We start from the raw sequence: 20,866 nt of genomic DNA, 5'->3' as shown, positions 1-20,866 counted from the left end.
TATGGCAGGAAAAGGGGTGTTGTTGCAAGCCGAGGGTATCTGAGTTCACTGTCTTTAGCGTCTCGTCTCTCTCATAGTTAAAGACGTAGATAATAATCTCCCTGCTGGTTCTCATTGGGCCCTCTCTGTCTCAGGGCATGTGTGGGCTTGGGCCACTTTGAGTCATAATAGGGGTCCACTCAAATGCTCACTGTTCACTGTTTGGCATGGCAGCCGTTCAGTGCTGCTCCACGTGCGGTCCCAAGGCCTCGCTATGTTCAGTCGGCTGTGTTTCTTTCTAACATGGAACGTTCTGTGATTTATACAGTTAATTTGCCTGTTTCACAACATCACAAAAAGACACCTGTGCCTGTCAGTGATCAACCAGAGCAAGAACTGCTGAGGAATGATAGGTTCCCTCCCAGCAAGGCTTCATGGTAAAAGACGTCAGTCCGGGACATCTCATACCAAAGCCTGCGCACCGTAGCTGGTGGAAAGAATTCCACACATGTTTCCTTGTATTTTCCCCGCCCCTCCTGTCTTCTCTCCACGTTTTGTTATGTGCTCGTACCTCGCACAGTAGGACCGAACTCGTTCTGTATCCCCTCCTAGCACTCCCCCAGCCCCCTTTGAAAAATTAGCCAGAGGTCTGCTGGTAAAAAAACTTTTAGGCTATCCTGTGTCAGACACAGCTTTTTTCTTCAGTTTGCCCTCCCATTAATGATAATGCTGTTCAAACAAAACTGTCTTGTTTAATGTACAGCGGGTGTGCTCTCCTTGACTGGTAGATACAGAAAAAACATTTAGGCACCCAGCAAGTGTTGAAATGCACTTTGTCTTGTTGAGTCTTGACAGTAGTTATTTCTTCATTTTAAATTTGAGCTCAGTGAGTTTGTGGTAGGGCAAAGGTGTGACACAAACTTCAAATAAGAGTGCCAATAAATAAAGTAAAAGTTCTAATTGACCTATTTTTTATTATAAGTTACAGGATGCAATGTTTGCACCAAGTCACCGGGTTATATTTGCTGGACATAATCAATACTGACAAGACAACCTTGTCTCAGTAAGATGGTATGTTGTTGTCCTCGTGCTATGCTAAGCCCCACTCCCATCTCTCTGTGTGTTTGCAGACTCGCAGCAGTCAGGAAGTCCCAGTAACAATGAGCCAGGCAAGAACCCTCTTCCAGGTATGTACAGCAGCAGTCATCCTCCCTCCTCCCTCCTGTCATCGCTCTATTGTTCCTCAGCAGCTCGCTCCACTGAACAGTGGCCTATGTACGCCATAACTTACCTAGTTTAAACAGTGTTGATCTGCTGTAAACTCAGTGACTTGCAAGCAAAATAGCAAAGCCTTCTGTTAAAAACAAACAAAATGTACTGTCATTTTTCCCATGTGATCCAGTGTCAACGGCAACAAAAACATGAGAATGTGATTTGAACTGCATAAAAAGCCACCATCAATACAAACAAGATCAACCAAACCGACACTCTAGCTGTAAATAAAATTTGTATATTTTTTCCCACTGACTGAGGCCACAGTTTTCAACATTGCATGGACTGATGAAGAATAAAATTTGATTGGATCATTAAATTTGAATTGTCATCATCCCGGTGGCGACATCAAACACAGTGTACAAAAAAACAAAACAGAGCCAGACACTAAAGATTTGGAGTGAAAATGTAACGGCAGATTGCACCTTTGGCTGGTGGCTGAGTGTGTGTCAAGGTGAGCCAGCAAAGCCGAGCTGTAGAGAATATTCTCTGACAGTGTGTGTTGTTCCCCTGGACTGACCTGTGCTGTGTCGTCACAATGTTGGAATGAAAATAGTTTGAGAAGTATAATTAGTTTTCTACCTCAAGAGCAGGTTCTGCCGATACATGTGCCAAGGAAAACATGCTAGCGAGCCAATGACTCAGGCCTTGGAGGCCCTCTGCAGTGGCACGGTTCCCCCGCAAAAGCCGTTGGCTCACTGGAGACATTAGGCTTTGTAGGTGCCAATCGAGCCGCCCGCCTATCTGTCTGGCACGGCCTGAGTGCCCTTGGCACTGCATCAAAGCCGAGCCGGAGTCATTTGGGTGTCAATAACTTGTCTGGTTGTTTTACTTGACTGACAGCTTCTGAGTGGTGTTGAGTCCTGGGCAGGTCATACAGAACGGAGCAAATGCTTCAACACTGCCAAAAAATATACATTATAACTATCATTTGTTGTGTTTAAAAATAGTTTTCTGAAAACGGGAGTAAAAATCTGGCTCTGCTGTAACAACCAGTTTCATAATTCCAAGCCTTAAAACAGTTTATTTACTTTGGAAGGAGTGAAGCAATCTCACATTTTCAGAATCGTCTTTAGTATCAATGCCACAGTAAATTACTCTTTAATGTGACATTTATCGCTGTATCTTAGTATAACAGTATCAGTATTGGCAGTTATTAAGTTTTACTTCTGTATTTGATCAATTGGGCACTGTCTGCGGTTCAGCACAGGCTTGTTTGTTGTACTCACAGCAGCAGGAGTGTGCATGTCTGTCCCTCCTCCTCACACACCTGTCCTGTCACTCTTTACTGTACTGCACAGAAGGGGTTGGTGCTGTTTTAACGCTTCAACTGAAAACAAAGGTTCATAGTACACCAATTTTAAAGTCAGCAGTCTACAGGAAGACAAGTGTGAAAAATACATGATAAAAAAGGAAACAGGCACTGATTAATGCTCTTTTTTAAATTTTTTTTACATATAATTTTTGGGTGTTTGATGTCCTACGTCACTCACTTCAGCAGTTGTATGAAGGCCCAAAGACATGGGGCCAGCAGGTGAAGACTGGTGGCAGCTTTTTGGCTTCCCTCAGTCAGAAAATTAAAAATGTAATAACAGACAAGACATGAGGCCATTTATATGTTCAGTTTCACTTTTACAGAGAAAAGGAAATAGTAATTGTTTTGCACAGTTTATACCCTACTGCAAAAACACAAAATGATTCTTTAATTTCTTTAAAACAAATACAAGAGAAAATACATTTTGTAGATTTTTATCTGAGAAATAGGAATCTTTTTCAGTCATAATTTGTCTTCAATCTCATTTTGTTAAAAAAAGAAATCATATTGTGAACCCTGAATCGTGAATTGTATCGAATTGATTTCACATTTGAAGAAACGTGTGGTATAGAGTGCAAATAAACTCTAATTCTGTCTATATTTGAACTGGGATGAACGTATTTAATAAATAACAAGCACGACAGTAATGATGATTTTCTTTGTGTCCCTGTGTCAACAGTCTATTTGGAAGACAGCTTCATCAAATCAGGAGTCTTCAGTGTTACAGAACTGGTGCGGGTGTCCAGAAGTAAGTACATAGCCCTCTATTGTTTTTGTACTTGTTAACACCCTTCACACCCTGCAGGTGTTTTCAGTTATTCTTTCACTTATCACTGATTAGACCTCTGCTCAGGTTGGCGCTGGGCGGAGCTATGCTGGGAATCACACGAGTACACCAAAGTGCCCGTTCTTGCTAAACCATCTTGAAGGTGCAAGTTTTCCCTGTAATAACAACTGCAACCCAGTTGGTATTAGTCAGGGAGATGTCAATCAATCACAGTTTAAACACACACACACACACACAGCCATGAGAAGAGGTCTAATCAGGTCATTTAACTGTTAACAGTTGTGTGGGTATGCAGACTTTAATTGTGTCCTCAGGTTTTGCTCCGGCTGATGTATTTAAGTGTTTTCATATAAACAGAAAGTTGTCTCTGTTTATATGAAAATGTAAGTATTTGTTTTTTATTGACTTTTTATGTCTCATGTTTTATTCCTTGAACTGATTCTTTGATTTGTAAGAACACATGTGGATTTACTTTCACAGCTTTTCTTCAAATCCAAACCTCTTTTGATTCACTGAAATCCACCATGCAGACATAGTATGGTAAATCCAGTTAGGCCAGTCTGTTTTGCAATAAGAGAACATTTAACTGCACAGCCGTCTGTATGAGCCTACGTGCATCTGTATAGACATGTCTGCCCTACTCAAGAGCCCTAGACAGTTGTTCTACCAGGAGTCCTCTTGCCCCGGATAGCCGAAGGCACCCTGTTTACCCGCACTGCCTCTGAGCTGATGCTGTAGTTCTGGAACGTGCCTGAGGTGCAAAACTCCAGTCACCTAAACAACCTGTGTTTAAAAGAAACATATGCTGTCTTTGGGTTGTTGGTTGGAGTCAGAGTGGTGTGCAGTTCTTCTTCAGTGCTGCAGTCAGGAACATTTAAGTACAGCTCACATCAAAGTCTGAACTGGATTTAGAGGGGGTTTAAACTAAGTCCAAACCAATAAATCAATGTCGCTAAAATAATAAATAAACACAGTACTGTTTAATTATTAAAGTGATGTGGAGGACAAACAATGAATTGATTGGTAGAAAATGAATGTGCAATTAGTTTAACAATTGATTAATCATTAATCAAGTCACAAAAATGCCATTTCCCGCTTATCTAATGTGAGGATTTTAGCGTTATTCTTGTCTTATGTGATAGTAAACTGAATATATTAGGCATTTGGACAGTTGGTTGGACAAAACATACAGCTGGAATATGTTTGTATAAAAAAATTCACCACTTGCACCACATTTTATACACCAAACAATTAATCAAGAAAATAAATGACTAATAAATCGATAATGAAAATAACTGTTAGTTGCAACCTTAAAGCCTTAGAGAAAGCAGAACTGTAAATCAGCCATGAATTACCTTTGTTATTTACAACTTCCAACTACTAAAATAAAGATTTGAATTCCCCTAAACAGGTTTTAAATCTTTATTTGATCAGAATCAGAAATACATTATTAATCCCGGGGGAAATTACTTTCGTTACATATACTCCAGATGTAATAGACATACAATATATTAAGAATATAAAGGTTTAAAATGTACTGTTTAAAGTCACACTTTCAAATATAAAATCCTCAAAACTGTCAAAAACCAATGTTGTCAAACTCTCAAATTGCTTTGGTCATTAACATGTGAGTGGATTGAGAACAACAGATAGTATAAAGCTGACCTTGGTTTCTATTTACCTGCTGTATCAAAGTGTTTGTGATGTAGGAGCATGGACCAGGTTGTCTTCACTCTCTCATACATCATGCTTTGAAAGGCAGAAGCCACTCGTTTCGATGCTCAGAGACTGAACATCCTTTGAAAGGCTGTGTTTTTGTTTAGTGTTTAATTTGCCCCCTGACCAGATGGCCGCTGCGCTGGCGTGTTTGCTCTCATGTGACCGAGCCCCGGTTTCACTAAAGCCGACTGAAGTCGAGCTGGAATTTTAAAAAGGTCGACGGACACACAGGAATTGTCACTCACTCAGCCGGTCACTCCCTGGGAAGATATCTAAGCAGCCGCTCGTCCGTCATCGCGCTTCTCTCCCAACTCTCCAGGCTGTTGAGACATTCTTTGAAGTCCATCAAAGGAAGCTGCAGAGTTCAAGGCTGACTTGCAATCCAGCATTTCGACGAGGACGCTCATTAATGCAACAGGAGCCTCGGCTGCAAGTGTAAAAATATTTTGTCAACAAAAAAATTTGGGCACACTTACTCTTACCTTCGTATACAGAGGAAGAGGAAATAATCTGCTGGAAGAATCACTGTGTGGCAAATGATATGCAGCATCATTGTTTCATTTACAGTTTTTTTTTTTTATCTTAAAAGTCAAAGCCCAGATTATTAAATGAGATGACGGGCAGGGCAGCCAAGTGGGATCACAATTATTGCACCGAGCCAAGAAGAGAGAAAGAACGAAAGAGAGAAACCAGCACATGGAGAGATGGTTGGGGGGTATTCTCAGCCATGAATGAAAAAAAACCCAAAACAATGGTGTTGTATTCAGCGTCCTCGGGCCGGATGCATTCCTCCACAGACAGCTCTGTATGGGTAGCAGCGGGTAGGGGCCTTTGCCAGGGCTACAGTGGGCTGCCAGGGCGGAGGCTGGCGGAGGGATCGTGCCAGTGGTGAACCTCAGACCACAACAGACGGCGCCACACACTCCATCCTCTCATCGACTCCAAACCAACCAACCGCTCGAGCTGCAGGCTGCCTCACGGCCACACAGTAAAGGGAGAGGGAGACATAGAGAGACAGAAGAGAGAGAGAGAGAGAGAGAGAGAGAGAGAGAGAGTGAGGATGGGTGGCAAACTCCTTTTGTTCTGTAAACACTGGCCCGGCCTCCCTTGAAACAATATCCCTCACCTTGACCGCAGTGAGAAAAACAACACGTTTTCCACTGTAAATCACTATGCTGGGAGACTGCTGAGTATTATACTACACCGTAGGGAAGGGAAGAAAATGTTAATGATGGTGAATTTGGTTTCAAGAATCTGTTCTGAGATTTCCTCGAGATGCCGAGCTCATCCAACTTTTGATGCATCACAAATTATTCTAATTTAAATTAATAAAAAAAATTGCCTACTTTTGTTGCTAGATAAAACATTTAGCAATAAAATACACTAGAGCTCCAAGGATTAGTCAATAAACAGAGAGATCATCTATTTTGATGATCAATTAATCAGCAGATTAGCAGATTAAACTGAATATCTTTGAGTTTTGGACTGACATTTAAAGAAATCACCTTGGACTTGACATTTTTATAGACTAAACGATTAATCGATTAATCTAGAGAATAATCGGCAGATTAATTGTTTTACTGCTGTATATTCTGTCTTCTTAGTGCCACATTAAAAAAAACAACTCTGTAATAATAATAATAATACTAATACCACTGCTACTACTACTACTAGTAATAATAATAATAAATATAATAATAATAATAATAATAATAATGGTAATAATACTACTACTAATAATAATAATACAATAGAGATTCATCAATACATAGAAAATGCAGCTGCAGTAAAATGTTTGTACCTGCAGCCACAACCACTTTGGGAAGCAGTTACTTGTTAATCAGATTGCTCAGCAGAAATGCCTGTGATGGTCAAACAGTTAACCCGTGAATAGGGAGCGCTTAATTTGATACACAGGGCCGCTGCACACAAAGCGTCAATAACAGTCAGTCAAGCTATTGTTCAATTAATTGTGCGTCTCTAGATGGAAAGATGGGGAAATACACAGTGCTCAGTCTGGCAACACTGCTGACATTGAACTCTTCCTTTGCAGTGATTACAGCCTAACTCTCTCTCTTTGTTTTCTCTGTGTCCTCTACAGTGCCCATCACCCACGGTGCAGCAGTAAACTTCTCCATGGCCGACATGCCCAGCCAACCCTACTATCACGACCTGAACTCCAGCGTGGGGCTGCATCGCTCCTTGTCCTCCCCTCCCGGCAGGTGAGTGGAAGTTCCAGCAACAAAACAAGCTCTTCTACAATAATACCGTAGCAGTGACATTGTATTCTTTTATGATATTATTAATGAAGAAATATCTCAGTGAGGTTCAGTCAAGGATAGTGCAGAGATATCTCTTTATATTTATATTGAGCTGAAATAGATGTTATCTTAATTTTTTAAGGGAACTGATTTGGGTGAAATAAGCTTATTTGCTTTCTTGACAAGAGTTAAGATGAGAAGATGGATACCACTTTCATGTCTGTAGCCATTATATAGTTAGCTTAGTTTAGCCTAAAGACTGGAAACAGGAGGATACAGCTAGTCTGGCTCTGCTCAAAGGTAAAAAAAATAATAATCTGCCTAGTTTACATTTTATATCTTGTTTGTTTAGTACAAAAGTACAAAATTGTGTGTGGATATCTTTACATAGCCAGGCTAACTGGTGGTATCAATCTTCAAAACGCACAAAAACACATAAACGTATCAGACTAGTCCTTTAATAAACCTTTACACAATGCAAGTTAATCTGTGCCAAACATCCACTCTCAATTGCCCCAAATCTGTACAGACACCGTCTTGCGACCTTAAAGTCATGATACCCAAAAGACTGGCAGTGCTAAACCATAAGCTTCTCCATGTCCCACAGCAAAAGGCCCAAAACCGTCAGCATGGACGAGAACATGGACACCAGCCCAACAGGACCTGACTTCTACTCGTCACCCAGCTCACCGGCTAGCAGTCGGGCAAACTGGCACGATAGAGAAGGAGGTGATTTTCCTGTTTTTATTTGACCGCCTTTATTTACCTATGAGAGGTTTGTCAGGCATGGGTGCATTTTGTCAGTAACACCCTCCATCTCATTCATACAGTTACACAAACATTCAGAGTCAGGAACGGCCCTGTACTGCCACAGTCTCGCACAGCTTAACGATGCATGACAGCACATTGACAGGATTTAATGAAGGATGCGAGAGCATTACTCATTTCATCCTCATCGCATGCAAATAGATGTGATCAAAGTGAACACCTCACATTGTTTTTTAAGAGCAGCTGAACTCTCCTTAACTCTCAGCCTTGTCATAAGCTACTGTACATCACTGCCGCCACCCATTTCATTGCGGATGAACTGCATCTGGTTTCTCTGCAGAGGAACCTGTTCAACCCTCTTAAAATACATACCATGACAGAGATAGCCCCAGGCACTGGCAGTCATATAAATGTTTAAACCCATTTGAACTGCTGCCTGAATGTAAATGTGTATTCTCTCACACCTGTAGCTTACACAAAGGAAACATTGGATTGCGTGATACAAAGTATCTGTTATGAGAACAAACTGTTCCAGATGAAATTCACAGCTTTGTATCTAAAAAGTGACAACACTCTGGTTACATTACTGATAAAAATGCAAGTTTTGCTTTCATACAAGAGCAAGTTGTACGTTTTCAAATGTTGGGTGTATCTATATACAGATAGCTGAAACACCTTGTGGGTGACTGTTATGGAGAAGTTCCTGTTTATAAACCTGCAGGACAAATGCGTCAGATTAAATGTCATCAGGAAATCAGGCTATACATCTTGGCAGAACTTGAGAGAAATTCCCCATCTGTAGAGTTTTCATGATCATGTGCCAACTTTAAAAGGTACAGGAGTGGTCAGAAGAGAATAAAGAAATAAAGCTCAGCTATGGAGCTCATTCACAGGGCTTATTGGATCCAGGGGAAAAAAGAAAAGGTAGAGGTGTGCGAATCCGAGAAACAAGCACTGATGTCTTGCATGCTTGTGTCTGTGCATGAGAGAAAGCGAGATCCTCACGGGACAGCTTGCTTGTCTCATTACGTTGTCTCCCGGTGCAGAGCAGAGCCCATCACCCTTTTAATTAAGGCCTCACTGTCCCGTGTTTCCGGATCATTCTCACCCTCTGCTGACTTCTTTCCACACTCTGCTGCCCGCACTACCTCTGGATTTTACCCACAGACGTGGAAGGAAACGTTTTGTTAGACTGTGACAGACAAAACAATTTATTTCGTTTTTCTTTTTTCCCCCCCAGTCCTCTTTTATTTTGTTTTAATATAATAAGTATGAAGGCTGAGAGAGGAAAACACCAGATTATACACAAGAGACACAGCACTGGTGGGATTCAACCACAGGCCAATGTGGGTACATGAAATTTCAGCCTGTCCCTTTGCACATGGCCTGGGAGTATTGCTCAGCGTAAACTTAGACACTTTGGGCGAGGAGAAAGGGAAAGCAGTGGGTAGGAAACTCTCCAAAGACAGCTATTATTCTGTCAGGAGAGAATAAATTAGAAGAGGGGTGATATTAAACCCATATGAGGCCTCCCAAGTGCCAAGCGGTCATTTCTTGCACATGGTTGTCATTCGACAAAACCTAACCCTGTAGAGGAAGGAATAGTTTCTTCTGTGTTTTTTTTTTTTTTTACAATGATTTTTTTCACGGTTTTCAAGGTTCACCGTTCATTTAATACAAAATATACCAGATACTGAAAGGCAACTAGTTTGTCTAAATGCAAAAAAACACTTTATTTAAACTATTTAAAGTGTTTAATTTCTGGTAATTAATTGTCCAGTTTAATTTCCCGAGGCAGTCCATTCTCTCATGGATTTAATTAGCAGAAGAGAGGCGAAGCTGAATGCCCCCACTGCCGAAATTTTCTATTTTTACATGGAAACATTAAGCAGTGATATCAATCTTCTCAGAGGTATTTCTGCCTCTGACACAAAAATGAAAGCACTTAAGCCTGTATCCTCTTGCAACCTCAGACTGGGAAATCCCCCTGAATTCCAGCCACCTTTGTCGTTCTCTTTCTCGGGTGATGAGTGATTCTTCCCGTGACTCGGGTGGATCCTTCCCCAATGGGGAGAGGGAGGGAAGGATGGTTAATACTATGAAAATGCCTCAACAACAGGGTGTATACGGCTCATTTTGGGGGAAAGAGATGGATGATTTAAAAGTTATACACCCCGAGAATCTGGGACAGAGCAGAAAAGCACTTGATGAATGTTCATAGAAGAATCCCGAGCAGACATAGGCCAGTGCCTCCCGCATCTAGTTCTTATCACGTTCCCTTCAGACACTGGGTCTCACCATGGAAAATTGAAAACTGCAGCACTGCAACAGCAGAACATTGCTCATGAAAGTGCAGAGCAACAATAATGAACAACTAGTAAGAGTTTGTGCGCATACTATAGAGTTTATGGAACTACACAAATGTTCTAAATAAATTTCATGTCTTCTGCTGAGCCTTCAGGATTATTTATGGGGAATTACAGTCGCTTGTCAGACACCGTGTAAGGCCGAGGCGAGCAGATGTTACAGTGTAATGTTCTGTTTAAGATTACGTGAGGGTCTTGAAATTCTTAAATCCTATTTGAACGACCGGCTGCTCTACAACTGTGCATCAGCTCGCTGGATTTAATTGTCTGCTCAGACATGACAAAAGCCGAATTTTCACAGGACTCATCTTTCTCGAGCATGTCCAGTGATTTGTAATGATTCAGAGATTATAAGTGATTTTGACCCCATGCAATGTCTGTAATTTGCAAAATACATTTCCCATTGTCTACTGCATTTACCAAAGACAGGGGGCCCTTGGTAATACTAATCCCACACAGATCAAATTCTGCTTAATTTCAACCGTAATTCAGTTTTGGCACTTAATTCCTTTCATTCATGAGAAATGGAAGCATTAGTGGAAGCTGTAGGGAAATGTTTTGATTAATTTTCAGCAACACACCTGAAGTTATGCTTAGAAAACCTTGCGATGTTATTTTTGTGCACCCTCGAAGTCATTTTGTTTCATTTCCCTGTAAGAAGTCTACGTTTCTCCCATTCCATTTGCCCAAGGAAACGATCAAAGACTTTTATAACTTTTACGAGTTTGAATGCTGAGCAAGACATGTACACATTTATCTGACCTTTATGTGTTTGTGCGTGCTTGTGTGTGTTTTCTCCACTAGCAGACATGTCTTCTCCTACTATGAAGAAGCCAGAGAAGCCGCTGTTCAGCCCCACCTCCCCGCAGGACTCCTCGCCTCGACTCAGCACTTTCCCTCAGCCTCATCACCCAGGCCTAACAGGTGTAGGACACAGTGGTGAGTTACTGGTGACTTTGAACACCGACTCTCTTGCTAAATCTGGAGCTTTAATCCACTTTTTCCTCATAAACACAGTCAAAAAATCTATGTCGATACTTAATTTACCCCCTCAGATCAATGATGATCACTTTATCTTAACGCTCAATCTTTATCTTCCTCTCGACTCTTCTGTCTGTCTCTCTGTTGCAGTTATATCGACGAGGAGCCCCCCTCCGCACTCACCCCTGCAGTTCTCGGCCTCGGCTATCTTGCCCCCGGCGCCGTCACCCTACTTCTCGCACACCACCATCCGCTACCCACCCCACCTCAACCCTGCTGATCCCCTCAAGAGCTACGTGCCGTCATATGACCCGTCCAGCCCACAGAGCAGCCAGGTCAGTCTTTCTTTGGTTTTTTGTTTTTTTTTTCCGCTTCGAAGATGCTAGTGTGTAGGCAAGACTTTCATGGCCTCGAGTAGTTCTTTGTTATCTTGTTCAGCTCTACTTCATATCTGACCTCAAGAGATTAAAGATAAATTATCGCATGCACTTGTCATTCTTTCATTGGTGCATTTGCAAGTAAAGAAACATCCTGTTTGCTTGTTTCGAAAGTTGCTCCTGGTCATTCTCTTTATTTATGGCGAGTGTTAGACTGGCATGTTTTTTCTTAGTGCTTTTCTCAAAACTAGACATTTTAAGTCCTTAAGCTGACCACAATATGATAGGATTTGTCCTGGGAACCCCTACATGAAGAGACACACGTCTCTTCATGTAGTACTGGGCTGCCTGCTCTGTATGCGGCGACACACCTATAATTACAATATCCATCGTTAAAATAGTTAACTAATTTGAATAACTGACAATGAATTAAATCATAGTTAAATGAAACCACTTTTCATTTGGCAGGCAACCGCAAACAGAAAATATACGCTTCTCAGTCACATGAAGTGGTCCGCAACTTTGCTGACCACTTCATGTGACTGAGAAGCGTATATTTTCTGTTTGATATAATGCTCATGGCAAGGGTTATAGTACATTCCCAGCCATGTATTTGTAGTCGTGCTAAAAAAACAACAACCCGATGTCCCCATAAAAAAGTCAACCAAACTATTGCAATTGCAGTCACACGTGACATACAAAACTGTATCAAGACATTGTAGTAAATCAAATAGTGTAGAGCTTTTATACATTCTAGATACACAGTGTGACCAGTGTGTTGGAGAGAGAGAGAGACAGAGAGAGAGAGAGAGCAGGCGTCTCTATAGATGAGAGAGCAGTGTGATATTTATGTGAGTTTTATATCCCCGCTGTTCTCACTGTAAACAAAGGCCTCGTAGACGGCTCCATCTCCAGAGCAGGGAGCGGGTTGGGGGGGTGGAGGAGGAGGAGAGGTGGGAGTGGGGGGGGGGCATGGGGGCACTGTTACTCTAGAGAAAAACCGCGGGGAATGATAAAGGTTGTAAATATTTGCCGTTGCCGGGGCCCGGCTCTTGTGCAGAATTAACTGGCCCTCTGCTGGGGTGCTGGAGAACGGGGGGGGGACGAGTGAGGTGGGATCCAGTAGGGAAGAGAGAGCGCTAGAAGACCAGTTGGGAGAGGAGGGAGGATGGAGGAGGAGGAGGGAGGGGGTGAGCTCAGCAAATAACACAGCGCTTATAATCCCATGGACGAGTGCCAGAATGTTTTTATGCTTGCTTTAACGCAGATTATATTACACTCTAATTAAACATTCTATTCACATGGGAGGGAACCCTGTGGACACAATTCTTTTCCAAAAAGGCCTGTTTGAGTTTTGAACTTGGGGCGGCCCTGAAATGAACGCCCCAGACAGTCTCCAGCCGTCTGAAAGAGTAGCTCCCACTAGCTTCCTTTATTTCTTTCTCTATATATATATAGTCTCTCTGCCTCGCTTTCTATACTCGCGCATTCACACCATTGTAACAGGTCACTCCGCAGCTCCCTCTGTCTTTTCACGCCCGAGTCCTCCTAAATTCCATTTATGAGCGCCATTAAAATCATTGTTTAAAATCATGTAGGAAATCCATCGTCGGGGACTGAGGATCTATTGTTGCTCGTGCCCCCCAGAGTTTTAGTAATAACTGTGACAACAAAGCGACTGAAAGTACTAAAATCTTTTCTTCACGCGTAGCATTAAATGTAAGAGTGAGAGCGGTCCAGTCACCTTTTGTTGTTGATTTTAGGTCTGTGAGGCCAAACAGAGCCGTTAAGATGAGTTAACACCCCCAGGAACGGGGACAGGGCATTCAGCTTGTTTAATACTAGCCATTTTGGATAAGTGTAGTTTGTTACATGCTTGTATTGTTTTACTGAGATCTGCCCAACTGCACATTTACAAGAGAACAAGAGCTTGCAAACATAAGTCCCAAAACATAATTTGTCTGTCCTCACACAGGTTTTGGTGGCAGACAAAACAGATGTTTGGCTGAGAACCTTTATCAAAGCATGATTGTGATTTTTGCCTTAATTTAGCTTTCCTGTTTTGTTTTGTTTATGTCTAACATAAGTTACCAGCATATATTAATATTTATAGTTTGGATATTGTTGTCACTGAGATATTTTTAGTGTTGTTCGCCACTGTTCTCATTTTACTAAACAAACCAAAACAAAGGCTGATAAACTCCAGAGATGAAGTAAACCAATCCACACATGTTTGGCAGGAACCTCCCTTAAATCTGGACAAAATTAATCATTCTTAAATAAAAAGTTCTGTTCTGAATTGATTTTCTTGTTCTCTGTACCTCACCTGCAGCCTAACAGCAGTGGTCAGGTGGGAAAGGTCCCAGGCCACTTCACCCCAGTTCTGGCTCCCTCCCCACACCACGGCGCTGTGCGGCCCGTCTCGCTCTCCATGCCCGACACTAAGCCCATCACCACATCCACAGAAGGTGAGTCTATACCAACTGGCACTGATAACCACAACGCCTGCACCTGCACACCATCCACCAAACAGCATCCTGCAGTTCAACATCTCATAACAAGACCCAATATTAGGTTTTTCTTGTTTTTGTAAGAGCGCTAAGGTTCTAAACTTGAAATGGTAATAAAAGGAATAATGTTTAACGAGTAACATAATACCAGGCTAAATAGCAGTTTCTCAAATTTGAAGTCTGTTTTAATCAGTGATGGGTATAGTTGTGTGTGGTCATAAGTATGGTCTGCAACCACGCCCATCAGTGATGTCACAGTGTACTGACACACCATTGAGTACACACCTACATCAGGGCAGCAAAGTGACTGGAAATCAAGATTTTCAGTTTGTGTTAAGTTGATCTTTGCTTTGCTTGCATGTAATGAGTCCTTGCTGCAGTGGCGATGGGTTTCCTCCCAGTCCAACTACTGCATGTCATCCCCCCCCCCCTCTCTCTCTCTCTCTCTCTCTCCCCCCTTTCCTGTTGCTCTTCAGCTATCCTGTCCAATAAGCCCAAAAATTACACTTGATAGTCCAAAACTAAAACATCTACAGTGTAATCTGCAATCTGTAAAACATCTAGGAAAAGACTTTCAAATTATAAAACACATTACAGCAAAAATATCCCATTGCCAAGTGTCCAAATGACTGAAGGATGGAAGTGGGCCCAAAACAAAAAAAAAGTCCTGAACTGCTGTTTCTAATGCAAGCATGTATTTGTGTTTTTGTGATGGCATGTTACCAAGGCTACTCAGCCCCCGGCACCCCGACGGCTAACCGTTTCGTAGGCCTGAGCCCGAGAGATCCCGCCTTCCTTCACCAGCAACAGGTGAGATCTCCCCCTCCAGCACTCAGCTCACCTGCTCCTCTTATCCTTTCATTTTCTGTCCCCCATCTCCCTGCACATCAGATGTGAAATCCCTGCCCTCTGCAAAAGCCTGTCGCACTCTGAATTTGATTTGTAGGAAGCATTAAACTGTCTCGTTAGATCAGAGCACTTCTAGTTCAGATCAGAGAACTCATAGGCTGAGGTCAAGCATAGCAGTCACTATTGGCATAAAAAATGATCAACATATAATTTTTCAGACCTCAAAAAGATTGAGGCCTAGCACAGCTAAATATAGTATATCACAGTGGTAATCCACCAATTTTTGCCTTAAATGCTGTGATGCTGTTCTCTTTTTACTGATATGTTCATTTTAACCAAAGCTTTAGTGTTATCAATGCATTATTTTTAAGGACCCTTGAAAGATCCTTAAATTTAATATCCTCAGTATGGCCATTAGCTGAATCAGAGGAGGTTATATCCATTGTATATAGCAAAAATGTTTTGAAAAATACACTGTGTAAGCAGTGTACAATTAACCTCATAACAACATCGCTATTACATTTTCTCTTAAATTTTTAGTACTGTTGAACATAGAGGATATTATTTTGAGTGTGTGTGTGTTTTTTTAAATAATACAGTCTAGTGTAGAAAAAGGCATCTATTTCCTAAGGTCACATTAAAGAAAGACATGAAAGTGTCAGGAAATTCACTGTCATTGTGTGGCCATTGCTCAGAAGATGGATGGGACATGTGGGTGACTTTGAGAGTGTAATGTGCTTAGCTCTATTTCCTTCACACACTACTTTAGAAACTCACACACACACACACACACACACACACACACACACACACCCACACACACACACACTCCACATGTAATCAGTACACTCCCTCATTTATGGTTCACAAGCTGAATATTTAGCGTTGGCGTCACGCGGTTGCCCCAGCAGCGGTCCTAGGACAGATGTGGTGACTCCATGTGTGTCTGTGTGTGCGTGTGTGGGTGTGTTTGCGAGGCTAGGAGTGTTGCGGTGTTGTCGGACGGGCGAGAGTGCTCTCCCCCACCCCGTCTTATTGAAAGCGCTGGTCTCAGGCCAAGGCTTTTCCAACCACAACTAATTGAATGCATCTGCACGCGGCTACATAATGATCGCTGGGTTTCTCCTCAGCTTGCCTTTTTTTTATGTTTAGTAAAAATGACAAAGCTGGCCTCTGTTTCCTCACTCCTCTTTCAGTCTTTCTTTTTCTCTCTCTGCCTTTCTTTCTCCCCATTTTTTCCTAAAATCAGAGTAGGCAAAAAATGTGAATGTTTGTCAGCAGTCGTGGGATGCTTTTATTCCACTCGGGAGGAGAAGGAGGAGGAGAGGGAGGATTCACTTGGCTGATGTCGCACAGTTTGTCTTCCACATTTTCTTGTAGCCCTGCTACTTCTTTCAGTGGGGCACAAAGTGACTACACAAGGCAGCAGCAGTCTGAGTGTAACTGCATGAGCCACTGCATTTTGTCCAAAGCTTTTGCCCCCAGAGGCTATAAGGTCTTTTTGTTCTGGAGTGTAAATCAGCCTGATATATAAATATCCTTTGAAGATATACAGTATGATAATATAATCAAAATATTCTGTTTTATTTAATCATTTGTAATTATCCAAATTTGAATGATCTTAAAACATACTTGTGATCCTGCAGCACTGAGAAGACAAAGCATAAATTATGTTAGGCCTAGCAAAGACAAACACATCAGCTGAGATATGTTTAGACTTACTCCGTTTGGAAAGAGTTATATTAAAAAGACAGGAGGATTTTTAAGCACAACAGTGACACCTTTCTAAAAGGTTATTACATGCTATATCCAGATGAATAAATGGTCTTGTCGGCTTAGGGAACTCTAAACAGTCTTCACATTTATTCATCATGCTTCTGCTTGTCACAGTTGTTTTTGTTTTCTGTGGTATGATTTAACGGCCTGGGATCTGGCCTGGCAGAGCGAGACGACACAAAGCCAAGTCCATCAGGACTAAACACTTTCACCGAATACTCTGTCATTGTCCTCATCTGGCGATGGGATGTTTATTGTGTGGGATCCGTGAGCCTTGGTGACACTTCTAGTTGTTTAGTTGCAGCTGTTTGTCGCTAGGCTTGGTAGGAAAGGGCAGCACGTCACATACGTATGTCTAGAAGATTTTTAAACGTGCTCAGTGTTGCAGCTGGATCATGGAGATGCACTGTTCTTTGTCTGTCTGTCTGTATGATGGACAGAAGCCATGACGTGGACCGCATCTGCTTCTGCTGCTGTCAGAGCTACTTTGAATTTTTTTTCTTTTTGAGGAAAAACAGAAGAGTCAGAAAGGAATACAATTTTTGGAATGTTGGAATCACTGTTTTAATAATATACACATACACAGATCTACTGATCCTTGTTGAAACTGCTGTTACAGCGTTAATTTCAAACTATGAATGATAATGACATTATTTCATTACTATGAAATAACTTAATAGTCATCTGATAACTTGGTGGTGAAGCTTAAAACAACCTACTTTTCAGAGTGCCTATTTTAAAATGTGGCACCACTAAAATAGAAGTCCCCGGATACATACACTAACACACACACACACACACATACACACTCACTCTCTCTCTCTCTCTCTCTCTCTCTCTCTCCACACACACACACACACACACACACACACACACACACACACACAGCAGGCTTCAAAAATGAAAAAAACCTTAAATAAAACAAAACAACACCACCACACCTGCTCTACGATTCCCAGGCAGCAAATGTGTGAAAACCCTCCATTCATCTCTCGCCTTGGTTAACCCCTCAAGGGAACGCCACCATCTAGCATTCCGCAGGGAAAGATCCGTGATCAGATGTCATTTGGTATTATCTAAGGAAGGATCCTAATCCACAATCTGCCCGCATCTGTTTGCTAACGTTCACCGGCTCCGTCCCCCTTTTCCCCGCTGCCCGTGCCACTCTGATGTGCCGGTGCCAGCGGACAGATGGCAAGCCCCTCGAGGAGTGGTGGCACCGAGCGTCTGGCCCAGCCCGCACATTCTCCCCAAGCTTTTGTCAGGCTGGAGAGCGCGGGAGCGGCGCGGGGGTTTAGTCTCCCAACCTTCGATAAATACAGAGAAAACAATCTGGATGGAACAAGATGTATTGTTTCCTATTCACTTGTATTAAGCAGCTTTTGATCAAGTGAAACCAGTGTATGAAATTGTAACATATTGGAGGGTCATTGCACCATTGAAAGGCTTTTTGACATTAACTCCTAAAATTCTCTGTTTCTTGCCAGCACTTTACATTTGTTCCAGAAAAAAAAACAAGGAACATAACAAAAACACATCACTGTATTTAAGTATGGCTTAAGTAGGAAACCATCATCGTCTCCTGATGTGTTCATCCAGGTGCTCGGAGGAGAAAGAACACATTTCTCAACCTCCGCAAATGGCTTTGAATATTCAGCGTATGCGTATATCTGATTAAATCCCTCTTAAGAGCCTCTGCAAAAACGTCTGCCACTGCACGCAGAGTGCTAACAGTGCAGTTTTATCCCGATGCATTACTAAATGAATGTGTTGACCACAGGGCAAGGTTAGGTTGGTATTGGCAGAGATAGCTCTCAGCTGGATTGCCGACACGTGTGCTCGCATAATGCATGCAAAGGAGACACGGTTTGTGTGTGGCTTTTTTGTTGCAGTAATTTGTAATCTGTATGTAAGGTTGGCATGTCTTAAGAGGGGGGGGGAAGGGGGTTAATGTGCGCGTGCATGTGTGTGTATGTGTGTGTGTGCGCGCGTGTGTGCTGTTTAACTTCATTGTACAATTTTGACCCCTAATCAATAAAAACAGTTAGCTAATGAAAAAAAAGTCTGCATGCTTGAGGGCATGCGTACTCCTTCCTGAATCTTAAAGTGCACTTACAGTGAAGCAATGATTATCGCCAGGGTGCATGCATCCAGTGGATTGCATGGCTTCATCGGCTAGCCGGCTTGAAAACCACTCACAGATGAACTACCAATATGATGCCACTCACATTTGTAACTAACTAACTCCATTTTTTTTACTTCCAGGTTAGCTGTTACCACTAACTGTGATTGCATGCCTTTTCTTTATGTCTGTTTTATCCCTAGCTTTGATTTTACTGTTATTTTCCCCAACAAATAATGAATATACTGATTCCATTAGCTATTTTTACATTGTCAGTAACAGTTAGGACTCATTTTGGAGTCGTTTTTTTTATGACTGCTGCTCCTGCTTTAGGCCCTTCTGCATGCATTTGTGTATACAGTGTTGAGTTGTAGTGTAATCTGAAGTGGAAGTTGTCTTGGCCCAGTGATCTGACTGCTAGGTTTCAATTGACAGAGGAAGTGTGACTGGAGCGTGACTCAAAACGGCAGGCATTATGGCCCCAGTGCCACTGACGACACTTTTGGGATTACTTGGCAAAGGTAACCTTTTCATTCTTTCATGCCGTCTCTCTGTCTCTCTTACACCACACAAACACTCACACACACAAACTTAAACTAATAACAGCATATAATAAATGATTGTCCTGATTTTCTTACTCTTTACAGTTTAGATTTCACATATAAAGTCATATATAAATGGAATATATCTGGACTGTGGCTCTCTGAGATGAGATGAGAAATTTCCTTGTCGTGTTTTCTTTTCCCATCTTTCTGCTCCTTCAACTATTTTTCACTCTTGCATTATTTTCCACCTTTCCCAGTAATTCATAGTGTTTTTACTTTGTCAGAAGTTCAAATTTAGACCTTCAGAGAGAATTTGATTTGGTGGAGCTATATTGTGGGATTGGTTTGTCTCTACGTCCCTGTTACAGTTTTTTTTTCCAGAATAGATCTTCAAGAGCTTTTTAAAAATGCACCATAAAATAAACAAAATCCCAGCCTTTGGAAAGTAGAAACTTTCTATTTTTTGTTTTATTTTTTGAAAGCAACAAATATTAGAAGTTTATTTTTGTCAAATTTGTCATGATTATATTTCACTGCTTTGTTATTCTTCGCTGAAAGATGACAAATATTGCACAATGAGTCAAACATTGCTTTCCTCTTGGATTCACACCCAACAAAAACAAAATATTCTCATTTCATAACACAAACCTTGATGAAGCTAATTAGAACAAACCACGGAGAATAAAAGAAGTCATTCCAGGTCAGCTTTTCAGCCATGTGAGGATGTTTTGCTTTCCACATTTTAACAAGCTTAGCTTTGTTTGACTTTATGCTGAAGTCATGCTTTACTCTCTTTAACTTAAAGTTACAGAAAGTCCCCCCTCTGCCCCCCCCTTAACCCTCCCCCTGCCTCCATGCTGTATGTCTCCCTCTCTGGGAGGAAAACCTGAACCATTTCACCATGGCAGAGCGAGCAAGCTGAGCTAAGCCCTTTCCTGTTACGTCTCCCTTTTCCCCTTTTCCCTGGAAGTGTAGAGCATCTGTGTGTGTGTGTGTGTGTGTGTGTGTGTGTGTGTGTGTGTGTGTGTGTGTGTGTGTGTGTATGGCTCATTTTGCACCCGCTGAAGTTACAAACTTTTTTTTACAAACGCATATGCACACAGCAGAACCCCCTTCAATAGGCCTCCTAATAGGCCAGTGGAGGTAGCAGAGAAAAATGTCCCCCGCAGCAGCTAGAGGTCTCTTATTTTACTCACACACCAGCTAACTCCTCCTTTTCCCTCCATGTGAGTGTACAGT

The 20,866-nt window shown here is 41.9% G+C and overlaps 1 protein-coding gene across 8 annotated transcripts in view; it reads left to right on the top strand.

The window, feature by feature from the left end:
• Positions 1 to 20,866, top strand: part of LOC127379477 (nuclear factor 1 B-type) — a 68,206-nt gene that overhangs the window by 38,733 nt on the left and 8,607 nt on the right. For 2 of the 8 annotated variants that reach the window (XM_051429108.1, XM_051429105.1), the window contains exons 3-11: positions 1,110 to 1,166; positions 3,246 to 3,314; positions 7,174 to 7,294; positions 7,941 to 8,062; positions 11,275 to 11,406; positions 11,599 to 11,783; positions 14,158 to 14,293; positions 15,063 to 15,145; positions 19,518 to 19,603. In XM_051429108.1, coding sequence (XP_051285068.1) covers positions 1,110 to 1,166; positions 3,246 to 3,314; positions 7,174 to 7,294; positions 7,941 to 8,062; positions 11,275 to 11,406; positions 11,599 to 11,783; positions 14,158 to 14,293; positions 15,063 to 15,145; positions 19,518 to 19,603 — 991 coding nt within the window. Of the gene's footprint in view, positions 1 to 1,109; positions 1,167 to 3,245; positions 3,315 to 7,173; positions 7,295 to 7,940; positions 8,063 to 11,271; positions 11,407 to 11,598; positions 11,784 to 14,157; positions 14,294 to 15,062; positions 15,146 to 19,517; positions 19,604 to 20,866 lie in introns of all 8 variants that reach the window. The other 6 variants (XM_051429107.1, XM_051429104.1, XM_051429109.1 and 3 more) reach the window with 5 other exon arrangements.

Source organism: Dicentrarchus labrax, unplaced genomic scaffold (genome assembly GCF_905237075.1).
Source record: "Dicentrarchus labrax unplaced genomic scaffold, dlabrax2021, whole genome shotgun sequence".
NCBI classification, from domain to species: domain Eukaryota; kingdom Metazoa; phylum Chordata; class Actinopteri; family Moronidae; genus Dicentrarchus; species Dicentrarchus labrax.
Note: the sequence above shows the minus strand (reverse complement) of the source record. Positions and strands in the feature narration are given on the sequence as shown.